Source organism: Salmo salar, chromosome ssa12 (assembly GCF_905237065.1).
Source record: "Salmo salar chromosome ssa12, Ssal_v3.1, whole genome shotgun sequence".
Taxonomy (NCBI): domain Eukaryota; kingdom Metazoa; phylum Chordata; class Actinopteri; order Salmoniformes; family Salmonidae; genus Salmo; species Salmo salar.
In genome coordinates, this window is record NC_059453.1 from 60,825,034 (window position 1) to 60,837,724 (window position 12,691).

Consider the following 12,691-nt stretch of genomic DNA (forward strand, 5'->3'; position numbering starts at 1 on the left):
TGTTCGGCGGTCGATGTCACCGGCTTTCTAGCCATCGCCGCTTCATATTTCATTGTTCCATTTGTTTTGTCTTGTTCCCTGCACACCTGGTTTTCATTCCCTAATCACACTGCATGTATTTATTCCTCTGTTCCCCTCCATGTCTTTGTGTGAAATTGTTTGTTGTTATGTGGTTATTGTGATGCGCCAGGCTATGTTTCCGTGTTTGTGCACGTTGTATGTATGTTTATTTGGTACATTAGCTTTGGTGAGTGTTTTTCACGCTTTGCACTTTTGCCTTTTTGCTGGAGGTTTTCACGCAGTTTGCGTCCGTCTGTTTGTTCACTCCAGCCTGAATAAAGTGTGCGCCTGTTCACAACTCTCTGCTCTCCTGCAACTGACTTCGCCACCAGTACACACACCCTTGACATTGCTGTTGTTCTGGGATTGATTTTGCACTTTTCGCACCAAAGTACGTTCATCTCTAGGAGACAGAACGTGTCTCCATCCTAAGCGGTATGACGGCTGCGTGGTCCCTTGGTGTTTATACTTGCGTACTATTGTTTGTACAGATGAACGTGGTAACTTCAGACGTTTGGAAATTGCTCACAAGGATGAACCAGACTTGTGGAGGTCTACACATTTTTTTCTGAGGTCTTGGTTGATTTCTTTTGATTTTCCCATGATGTCAAGCAAAGAGGCACTGAGTTTGAAGGTAGGCCTTGAAATGCATCCACAGGTACACCTCCAATTGACTCAAATTATGTCAATTAGCCTATCAGAAGCTTCTAAAGCCATGACATCATTTTCTGGAATTTTCCAAGCTGTTTAAAGGCACAGTCAATTTAGTGTATGTAAACTTCTGACCCACTGGAATTGTGATACAGTGAATTATACGTGAAATAATCTGCCTGTAAACAATTGTTGGAAAAATTATTTGTGTCATGCACAAACTAGATGTCCTAACCGACTTGCCAAAACTAGTTCGTTAACAAGAAATTTGTGGAGTGGTTGAAAAATGAGTTTTAATGACTCCAACCTAAGTGTATGTAAACTTCCGACTTCAACTGTACATGTGAAGGTTAATTCAATGACATTAGTCCTCAGAGGCCATGATAAAACATTAGAAGCAACATATAGAAAACAGATATCATTGTGATGTCTACCATAAGCCTATTCATCATTGGCCGCAGTGCATTTTTTTGAATGTATATCACAATGACATTAATGTAATTCATTTATCCAATCTGCTGCCTAGTCACACTGCTGTTTTTAATGAGCTTTGTCTCTTATAAAAACACTTCCTCTTGTTCTTTGCTTGGTGTTTGTTAGAACTTATTCCTGACATTTTTGTTATGCATGTTCACCTGTTGTATTCTGTTTTTAGTTAATTCATTTATTTTCCAGCTGTGTTGAAAACTTTCGATTTCTATATGTTGTCATCTCTTAAAAACGAATTCAACAAACCCTTATACAAACATACCATCATTGTAGATTCATTACATTTCTGCCTGGTATTGCATTGTTATGCAGACGGTGTTGCAGATATTCTATATTTCCAAACAACAATCAAACTCTCTCTGTCTCTCTCTGCATAATGGAGAGAAAAATCTTATAATTGACTTTGAGGTGTTATTACATGCATGATTAAGAGGATATGTAGGTTAATCAGACAAGTATGTACATAATGTTTATAAGCAGTTTACAATCATACTCTGTATGACAATATAGAACAGGGGTCCCAATTTCATTCAGCCATTGGCCAATTTTTTTCTTGAGCGGATGGTCGGGTGTCCAGAACCATGTAAATTAACCACAAAAAACCTCACAGACAAAAACAGAATTTCAAAACTTGATTACATTGGGATACGATCACTCTCTGTTTATACGTGGGACTACTTGAACAGATTTCCTGAATTAAAATTACCTTGAGCTGATTACCTGGTATTTTTATGGTCTTTTATGTCCAAAAAACGATTGAAAACGTTTTTTGGGGAAACCCTGATATAGAATATCAATCAAAAGCCAAATAACTAGGTGATGAAAAGGGAAAAATGAAAATGGTCCTATAAATGCCATTCTAAACGGGTTGAGCTAGGCTAATTTTAGCCTATGATGAAATTATAAAATGTGGATTGTAATCAAACGATTAGTGCTGCCACAAGGTCAAAACAAAAAAGTCTGCAGACTTTATAGTCTTCAGTTGAAATATTTCACATGGCAGTAATTTATTTTGTCCTCCATTGCCGCAGATAGATGATCATTTTGGCAATAGGCCTTTGCATAGGCTCCAACCACATAGGTCTACTACTTAATGTATATATAAATAGTGTTCGGCATTGAAATATGCAATTTATTAAATGTATATTAAATGTCAAACTAGTCTAAATAAGTATAGTCTACGGATATTAAACAAACAAATTGTTCGTGAGCCATATGCTATATCGATAATGGGCGCATGCCTCTGCCCAGGCGTTGCTGACGCCTGACAGATTTTACAACGTCTGGATAGGTAGGCCTACTTCATGTATCAGCTAACCAAATGATATGTTATAGTAATCTGTCAATCGATGACGACACCGTCGCTGACGTCCCACGCAACCATTGGTTGATGCATGCAACATCTGAGCAGGGGAACGCTACCAAACATGGTCATTGCTAGGAGGGAAATTAACTTCAAAAGCCCCCCCCCCCCCTTTTCCTAACCTTAACCTAATTATCCTAAACTACTGCGTAACATTCTACGAAAAGTCAAATCTGATGTTAATTTGACAAAAGATGGATCCCTTCTAGCCATGACTATCAAATCCAGCCATATACCCTGCGACTACTGGCGAACACAGGAATGTGCTCAGAACGAACTCCGAAGCGAGTTGAGAAGAATGCCTGTGGTACTCCCACTTCTACGTGATCCAATCCGCGACGATGAGCGGTTTCAAGGCGCCCCCAAAATCCCCAGAAGAGCAAAAACAAAGCGTCATCCGATAAACTAAAACAATAATTTATTAATCAGACATATACACATTGTTCATTTGGACCAAGATAAGGAATTATTTTACCAACATATTTTCAGTTTTGTTATAGTGGATTATGATCACTCAAGGTTGTTTATCAGTATTAAGGGGAACTTGAAACCGCACCCTGCCCCATTTCCTTGGTTGTTTTGCTTTTTTCGCCTGGATTCTCCATGTTGGAGTATTAGCGAGGTCTTTCCTAGTGTTAGCTAGCTATCAGAGGGGACCGCAGCGTTACACTAATACACTTCGTGTTGAACGCATGAAACACATTGGCTAGCTTGAACTAGGAACGATAGCGGAAGCTATAATTGATACGAGAAAAACCAAGAAGCTGTTTTTATTGGAATATTTTCGGATACCAAACGCAACGGGTTGGTAAACGTGATTGCTAACCAGCTAGCTGAATGTTGAAAGTACCTGCAAATTGGGGTAACGGATTGGACTTTGAGGGGCTGTGCATTTGTTAGATGGAAAGTTCTATTATCACTCAAGTGCAGAAAGAAGAGAGTCAACTGCCGTCCAAAACAGGTAAGTCCTCGTGTTTATCCGCTCAGTGAGATCACTTTCGCAATGTATAATATTGTTTGTTGAAGCGGAAGAAGCCAGCCAACTGTCGTAGGAGCTGCTAGCATGCTAATAACTACACGCAATCATTGGCTTGCGCCCATCTAATTAAGGAATGTCAGGTTTGAGTGAGTTTTGTCATGTGAACAAGTTATTGGTAAATGTGTCTGACATTACATGTATGGCATGAAGATATTCCAAACGCTGGTTGTACTGAATCAGGTTTGCCACTGTGTGGGTGTCCATTTTACATTCAGAATGCGAGTCAAACGTAACTCGTTAGTTCGTTACGGGTAACTAAACGACCATCTCGCAGACGATAGCGTCAGTCAGGGATAGGGAACCTCTGGATAAAGTTATTTTAACAGCAAACTAACTAGCGAACTACGTTGTTGGAAACCCATCGATTGTAGCCTATTTTGTGAGCCACGTAGTAAAGAACTATATACATTTAATTATTTGTACTTTTAATTACGTTTGACATTGTTTCACAGCTTTTCAATTGAGACAGACAAGTGTTGAAAGTTTAGAAGTAGCTAGTTGTCTGGAGTATGCCTAGTCAGTTTATTTTTCCAGACAGTAACAGAATACTTTTGTTTGCAATTTGTCATATCAGTTTGTATATATTAATTTGTTTGGCTTGGATGTAGATACTTTACTCCTATGAACTGTAATCCAATTATATCTGTCAAAGTAGATGCTCTTTTAATAAAGCAGAAAAACATGGGTAAACTTTTGATCTACTTAATTATACTTACACATTAATACCTAAGCAATACAGACAGTCAACATAAGATGTGGTTAATGCCACAGGCGTCAAAGATAGTTACGATGTATGTATGTTGAACATGTTTGCGCGTTTGATGTCACCCCTACCCAGTACCCTACCCACATGTAAAAATGTGACCAACAGGCTTGATTCGGTCTTATGTAGCAACATGTCTAATTTTTTTTTTTTTTTTACATTGAGTAAAAGTAGACTCAGAGCTAGAAAATGGTATATCGTACACTACAGTTGAGGAACAATGGAGAAATTAATTCTGCTTTGAAAGTTGATTTAACTTGTAACCTCACTTTTGAGAAAATGGCCTTTGAATGTTTTGATACACCTACTGGAGAGCTCTTCTTGGTCCCATTCAGCATGGTTCACACCCTCTAAAGCCTTATCCCACCCATCTCTTTAAGGATTCACATGTGAGGCCATGTACTAAACAACCAAAGATTTCAAGACTAAAGGCTGGTTTATACTACGGGTGTGTTAGTAAATTTAATCTGGAGTGCCAGAGTGCGCTCTGGTCATTCGTAAACTCAGCATTGTCAGATTGTCTGTTTGTAAAATCAGAGCGTTTCGCTCTCGGAGCGTTCAGAGTGCATACTGGACGCTCTGGCCGAGGAGTAGGGTTGATCTGAGCATTCTGACCTAACAGCTGTCAAGCACCCAAGCTAACATTGGCTAGCTTGCCAGCTACTTCCAGACACAAATGAGAGAACAGCTCACTGACCATTTTACTCGCCCTAGCAGAGCTGGTTAGGATGTTTTTATCTTATCCAGAGTGTTGGTTACTGCAACTGTGGTGCTGACAACAATTTTAATAGTTTTTTTTTTTGCCAACCTTTCCTGACACCGGCCATATTCTACGGGTGTTGCTCGTTTGAAAAGTTATTCTGCGCTCTGGCACACCCAGACGAGAGTGCTCTGAAATCGGAGTGGATAGCCAGAGCGTATTTACCAGCTACGCCTATCGACAGTTGTTGCAGTGACATCATGAAATTCTATTGATATGGTTACTTGCATAGTAGTTGAGTCTTTTGTTTAGACATGTAGCTAGCTAAACAATTAACCATAATCGCAATTTATAACATTACTACCCTCCAGGTAGCTAACCAACCAGGTTCAATGTTAGCTAGCTAACATTAGGCTATAACTAACAATGGAAGTGGGTCTGAGATACGAGTAATATCACTACACACAGATCATACACTTAACAATAGCTTGCGAGCCAACCAGCTAACGTTAGCTAGCTAACAGTGCACTTTAACTTGAAACTAAAAAAACTTTGACAAAATTAGAAATGTGTAATGTGAAAATGTAGCTAGCTAGACTATTTTACCCAAATACATGGGTTGACGCTTCTCCCTCTCTGTCACGAATGACATGGTTGCCCTTAGTTTGAAGATGTAATACGAAGACTGGTGTTTTATACAACAGCCTTTGGTGTGTTGTCTTTTCTATGTTGTCTGCATATTTGCTCAAATTTTTTCCATCTCCTTAGCTATCATATTCTAGTTCCACTAATTTCAAAACTCAGTCCTCCAGAAAGTGGAGAGCAACACTTATCTAGTTCTATGTGATATCTTTCATAAAAGCCGTGTTGGAAAGGATTACCTACACATACTGACCAGCTCATGTTATAGACAGAAGCGTGCTACATGGCAGACCAATCCGAACTCATCTCTCAGCATGTCCAGCCCAATCATTATCTCAGCCAATCATGGCTAGCGGGAGGTTGCAGACTTTTTCTTTGGCTAAACCAACTAGGCTTGTAGTTTAACAATTTCTCATATTTACAGATGGCATGCAAGTTTGTTATTAAGGCACACGAACGTTCACATGTTCTAGAAGCCATTTCTGCCAAAAAATGCATTTTGATTTAAAAGAAACGTAGTTTGCGTTCAAATGGCTGTCCTGTGAAGTAGTGACGCGCGACATATGCCCAGTTTCCTGAAACGAGTCGCTTATGGTAATAGGATGTTGCAGCTCATATGAAGGCACTATGTGGTATTTATGCTCCTTCTCTGATCAGGATTAAAGGCCCTGCTGGGACCAGATTTTTATTTAACTAGGCAAGTCAGTTAAGAACATTCTTATTTACAATGATGGCCTACCCCAGCCAAACTAGAACCCGGACGACGCTTGGCCAATTGTGCGCTGCCCTATGGGACTCCCAATCACTGCCGGTTGTGATATAGCCTGGAATCGCACCAGGGTCTGTAGTGACGCCTCTAGCACTGAAATGCAGTGCCTAAGACCGCTGCGCTACTCGGGAGCACAGATGGGAGACTCCATATTTGTTTTTCAGATTGACTTGAGCTCTGGTGAGTGGGTGGATGTTACTTATTGCACGTCAACTGTCCTTTGTTGTCCTGCACAGGTAGGCCTACATCATGTCTGACAGGCAAACAGGAAGCAGTTTATTGTTTTTCAGTAATGTAGGCTAGAGGTTGACCGATTTATGATTTTTCAACGCCATTACCGATTTATTGGAGGACCAAAAAAGCCGATGCTGATTTTTTTGGGGGAAATATTTTATAATTTTTTTGTAATAATGACAATTACAACTACTGAATGAACACTTATTTTAATTTAATATAATACATCAATAAAATCAATTTAGCCTCAAATAAATAATGAAACGTGTTCAATTTGGTTTAAATAACGCGAAAACAAAGTGTTGGAGAAGAAAGTAAAAGTGCAATATGTGCCATGTAAAAAAAGCTAACATTTAAGTTCCTTGCTCAGAACATGAGAACATAAGAAAGCTGGTGGTTCCTTTGAACATGAGTCTTCAATATTCCCAGGTAAGAAGTTTTAGGTTGTAGTTATTATAGGACTGTTTCTCTCTATACCATTTGTATTTCATATACCTTTGACTATTGGATGTTCTTATAGGCACTTTAGTATTGCCAGTGTAACAGTATAGCTTCCCGTCCCTCTCCTCGCTCCTACCTGGGCTCGAACCAGGAACACATCGACAACAGCCACCCTCGAGGCAGCGTTACCCATGTAGCGCAAGGGGAACAACCACTCCCAAGTCTCAGAGCGAGTGACGTTTGAAACGCTATTAGCACGCACCCCGCTAACTAGCTAGCCATTTCACATCGGTTACACCAGCCTAATCTCGGGGGTTGAAGGCATAAACAGTGCAATGCTTCAAGAATTGCAAACGCTCGAAGGTGCTGTTTGAATGAATGCTTACGAGCCTGCTGCTGCCTACCATCGCTCAGTCAGACTGCTTTATCAAATATCAAATCATAGACGTAATTATAACATAACACACAGAAATACGAGTCTTTGGTCATTAATATGGTCGAATCCGGAAACAATCATTTCGAAAACTAAACATTTATTATTTCAGTGAAATACGGAACCGTTCCGTATTTTATCTAACGGGTGGCATCCCTAAGTCTAAATATTCCTCTTACATTTTACAACCTTCAATGTTATGTCATAATTATGTACAATTCTGGCAAATTAATTACAGCCTTTGTTAGGACTAAATGGACTTCACACAGTTCGCAATGAGCCAGGCGGCCCAAACTGCTGTATATACCCTGACTGCTTGCACGGAACGCAAGAGAAGTGACACAACGTCACTTCCCTAGTTATAAGAAATTCATGTTAGCAGGCAATATTAACTAAATATGCAGGTTTAAAAATATATACATGTGTATTGATTTTAAAGAAAGGCATTGATGTTTATGGTTAGGTACATTGGTGCAACGACAGTGCTTTTTTCGCAAATGCGTTTGTTAAATCATCACCCGTTTGTCGAAGTAGGCTGTGATTCGATGAGAAATTAACAGGCACCGCATCGATTATATGCAACGCAGGACACGTTAGATAAACTAGTAATATCATCAACCATGTGTAGTTAACTAGTGATTATGTTAAGATTGATAGTTTTTTATAAGATAAGTTTAATGCTAGCTAGCAACTTACCTTGGCTTCTTGCTGCCTTCGCATAACAGGTAGTCAGCCTGCCATGCAGGCTCCTCGTGGAGTGCAATGTAAGGCAGGTGGTTAAAGCATTGGACTAGTAACCGGAAGGTTGCAAAAACGAATCCCCGAGGTGACAAGGCAGTTAACCCCCGTTCCTAGGCCGTCATTGAAAATAAGAAAGTGTTCTTAATCTGACTTGCCTGGTTAAATAAAGGTGTTAAAAAAAAAACCCGGTGGCCAAAAATACCGATTTGTTATGAAAACTTGAAATCGGCCTAATTAATCAGCCATTCCGATTAATCGGTCGACCTCTAATGTAGGCCTACCACATTAGTTGGGAGTACAACGCTACGTTGGAGGATGGCATGTTGTGCAGGGGGATAAGAAATGTCAAAGTTAATTCCATGACAAATTTTATTGGGGTAGGGATAGTTATAATTCAAGATAGTCGGTGTGCATTCATTCCTCTGGTTGAGACAGACTTAAAGGAGAACGTGCTAGACCGATTGTCGGTCTGTGTTATAGGGACCACCCGCCGGACTGACTGCTCTCAGGCACTCTGTTCAGAGGTGCTAAGTAGGGGTGTGCCGACATGGCCATTCTCGTATTCGTGGTTGTATCTGTAAATTGACAGTTGATAATCAGATCGGATGATACTTGTGATTGGGGGAAAAAACAGGCATATTAAAACATTTCAATCTCTCTGCATGCTTATAAACTAAACAAGCTGCAGGTTAGGAGTTGCGGAGGGGGGTGTGTGTGTCTGTGTGTCTGTCCTCAATTTGCAGTTGGCAGACAACTGATCAGTGACTTATGAAGGGAGTGGACAATCAGAGCTGCAGGATCAATGTACAGCCTGTCCTTCTCTTTACAGACAGGCAAACAAGCCAATTGAGTTATTTAGACCAGTAGCACCTCACTTGACTGACATGAGAAAGTTGTTTGCTGGCACCCGGAAATAAATGTTTTTCCGATCACAAATAATTTATTAAAAAAAATACTCTGATCACAATGGTATCCAGAAAATTGAGGATTTCGTACTGAGGAAAGCCATATTGCATGCTCAAGAATGTGCTGGTTCTCATACTGCTGCTGCCATTTCAATTGCATTTGAGAACATGTTTGAAACATGAACACATTCCAAGCTCCATTCGAACAACTGACAAGAGAAATAAGCTCAAACTGTGTCTGCAGCAGACATGATACCCTCTGTCATGGCATTGAAACGCCTGCTCAACAAAACTGCCGACACAGACCGTCGGCTTAAAAATTGCAAAAGTACTCCTCCAGAGGCTGTGATCAAGCGATTATGTGGCATTCTCTCTGAGCCTCATTACTGTATCGCCTCGATGCTAGGTACAAGGACCGGTACTTCGATGCAGACAAGAAACGGGCTTTACATGAAAAGTTAGACACAGCTGGACAAGATGGAAACAGACATAGTGACAGTGCGCACCGAGGAAGAGGACCCACGGCAGAAGAGGCCACGGACAGACAGAGCTGAAACTTCACTGCTTGACATGTATTATGAAATCCTGGTTGAGAATGAAACGACTGAACAAATGAACAACGATACAGCACATCAAGTAAGTGAAAGAAATAGGTTTTGATTGTTTTACTGGTAATGGGGACATGCGTAAATGACAGCAAAATAACTTTTTGGTCAGTGTGTGCGTTTCAGCTGTTTAACTGTACTAAAATGCGTAAGGCCGCAAAAATGTTAAATATTGGTTATCGGCTTAGTTTTTTTTGGCAAGGAATATATTGGATATCGGTATCGGCAAAAAATGTAATCGGTGCATCCTTAGTGCTAAGTACTCAACCAGTAGACGCTCGAGAATCCTACCATTCTGTCCGTGCCGTAGGTTAGCTAAGAACTTGCCTTTGTTTTCAGTTTGCACGTTTCTGTGATACTCAAACTTCTCACATTTGGTATGAGGTAATCATGATCATTACATTCTTCAACTGTTTTTGTTGGTATAGCATTTACTGGCCGAGGCTGAGAAGAAGAATCCTGGTTAGGCTATTTGAATTATGTTTAACAACCTTCAGACCTCATAGGTAAGCTTGACAGCTTGGTCACTCATGGCTGTAAAAGTATCAATTCAACATTCTCATACTCTAGACCGACTGTTATGAAAAGACAAGATTTGTGACACAACATGCTTATGACAGCATTGCGAAAGGTTGCCTGTCAGGTGTTATGTGCACTGTGCAATGGATGGGAGCCGCCTTACAGATTCCTGACCAATTCGGCTGTTTTGTGTGTGATTTTTTTTTTACGCTGAGCTTAACTTTTTTTTGTACATAATGTCTCCGCCATTTCCTATGACCGAAAACAGCTTCTGGACACCAGAGCAGTGATCACTAACCTCGATTTGGATGAAAATGTGTATTTCAACGAGTATGCAGATCTGGCATTCTGCTTACTCTGGACCAGGCCCTAATCCCCGGGACTCGAAAGAGGTAGGGTAGGCAGCATCCTGACAAGACTACATCAGCAAGCAAATAGACCGCCATTGCCTTCTGTTCTATTGGCTAATGTGCAGTCACTGGCGAACAAACCGGATGAGTTCTGTTCAAGACTATCCTATCAATGGTACCTGAAACTGTAATATTCAATGTTTCTCAGTCGTGTCTGAACGAGGACATGGATAATATACATCTTACTAGTTTTTCTATGCAACATCAAGACCGGATCGCAGACTCGGGTAAGACTAAGGTAGGAGGGGTGTGTCTTTGTTAACAGCAGCTGGTGCACGATCTCCAATATTAAGGAAGTCTCACGTTTTTGCTCGGCTGAGTTATTATGGTCTGCAGCTTATTATGAAGTATTCTATTTACCATATATTTTTAGTAGCCATCTACTTACGAACACAAACCCATGATGGCACGACTACCGCACTCAACAGGCTCTATAGATCCATAAGCAAAATTTTTTTTTAAATTAATAAGTGCATCGACAATGAGGTCCCCACCGTGAGCGTATGTACATACCAGAAGCCATGGATTGCAGGCAACATCCACACTGCGCTGAAGGTTAAAGCTGCCACTTTCAAGGAGTGGAACACTAATCAGAATGCTTATAAGAAATCCTGCTACGAGCCATCAAACGGGCATAGTGTCCATACAGGACTAAGATTGAATCCTACTAAGCCACATCTGACACTCGACAGATGTGGCAGGACTTGTAAACTATCACAGATTACAAAGGGAAACCCAGCTGTGAGCTGCCCAGCGACGTAGGCCTTCCAGATGAGCTAAATGCCTTCCGTGCTCGCTTCGAGGCGAGCGACACTGAAGCATGCATGAGAACACCAGCTCTTACGGAAGACTGTGATCTCGCTCTTCGTAGCCGAGGTGAGTAAGACCTTTTGAACAAGTTAACATTCGCAAGGAAGCGGGGCCAGACGGAATACCAGAACGCATACTCTGAGCATGGCCTGACCAGCTGGCAAGTGTCTTCACTGACATGTTCAACCTATCCCTGACCCGGTCGATAATACCAACTTGTTTCAAGCAGACCATCATAGTCCCTCTGCCCAAGTAGGCCAAGGTAACCTGCCTAAATGACTGGCCCTGAATCACTAGCATCTATAACCATGAAATGCTTTGAAAGGCTGGTTATGGCTCACATCGACAGCATCATCCCAGACACTCTGGATCCACTCCAATACGCATAGGGGCCGATTCAGACATTTCCTATGCACGCCTTTCCGATGCACTTCTCAGTATTTTGGTATTCACACTTACCTTATTCAGTCGCATAACGTGCTCTGCAGGTGTGGTTAACTTGCACGATCTGAAATTTAATTCAACCCCTGAACCCTCCCACTTGCTGACCAACAGATTTTCTCGTGGCGTTTTCATTCTGCAGGTTTTTCAGTACAAATATCTTAAGCCATCCCTTTAAATACGGTTTTACCTTTTTTAGTTTAAATTTGTCGACAGATTCACTAGACTATATTGCAAAACGGGTTCAGAATATTAGGGATCAACGAAAGAAATCCATCGAAATATCTGCATATTTGTCTCTGTTTCAGCACCAATTGGTAGATCAAAAAAATACTCTGATCTTGTAGATTATTTAGTTTTCGGAAGTATTTATGACTCATGAACAGGTTGGAGAGCCTTTATGCACAAAATAAAGTGGTTTCATTCAGAAATTTGCCACATTCAGTTCTTCAACCCATGGTAATGTAAGATTGGTGTAAATATAATTATAATAGAGAAGTGTACAATAATAGGCTATAACCTCGTCTATTGCCTGCATTAATCATGGAATTGTGTGATAACACGATAATTGGCCGTGTCATGCGTCACTTTCAAACGGTTACGTCTTGGTCTGTGCTCCGCTCCATATCCGTATAATTAGCATGCATGTCTTAAATTATCAACTGTTACTACTGAC

The 12,691-nt window shown here is 40.7% G+C and overlaps 1 protein-coding gene across 1 annotated transcript in view; it reads left to right on the forward strand.

The window, feature by feature from the left end:
- The first annotated feature begins 2,922 nt into the window (after positions 1-2,922).
- The window catches only part of LOC106565429 (carboxy-terminal domain RNA polymerase II polypeptide A small phosphatase 2), a 41,009-nt gene continuing 31,240 nt past the window's right edge, over positions 2,923-12,691 (forward strand). Inside the window, exon 1 of the mRNA XM_014132555.2 lies at positions 2,923-3,524. Coding sequence (XP_013988030.1) covers positions 3,464-3,524 — 61 coding nt within the window. The 5' untranslated portion in view covers positions 2,923-3,463. The remainder of the gene's footprint in view (positions 3,525-12,691) is intronic.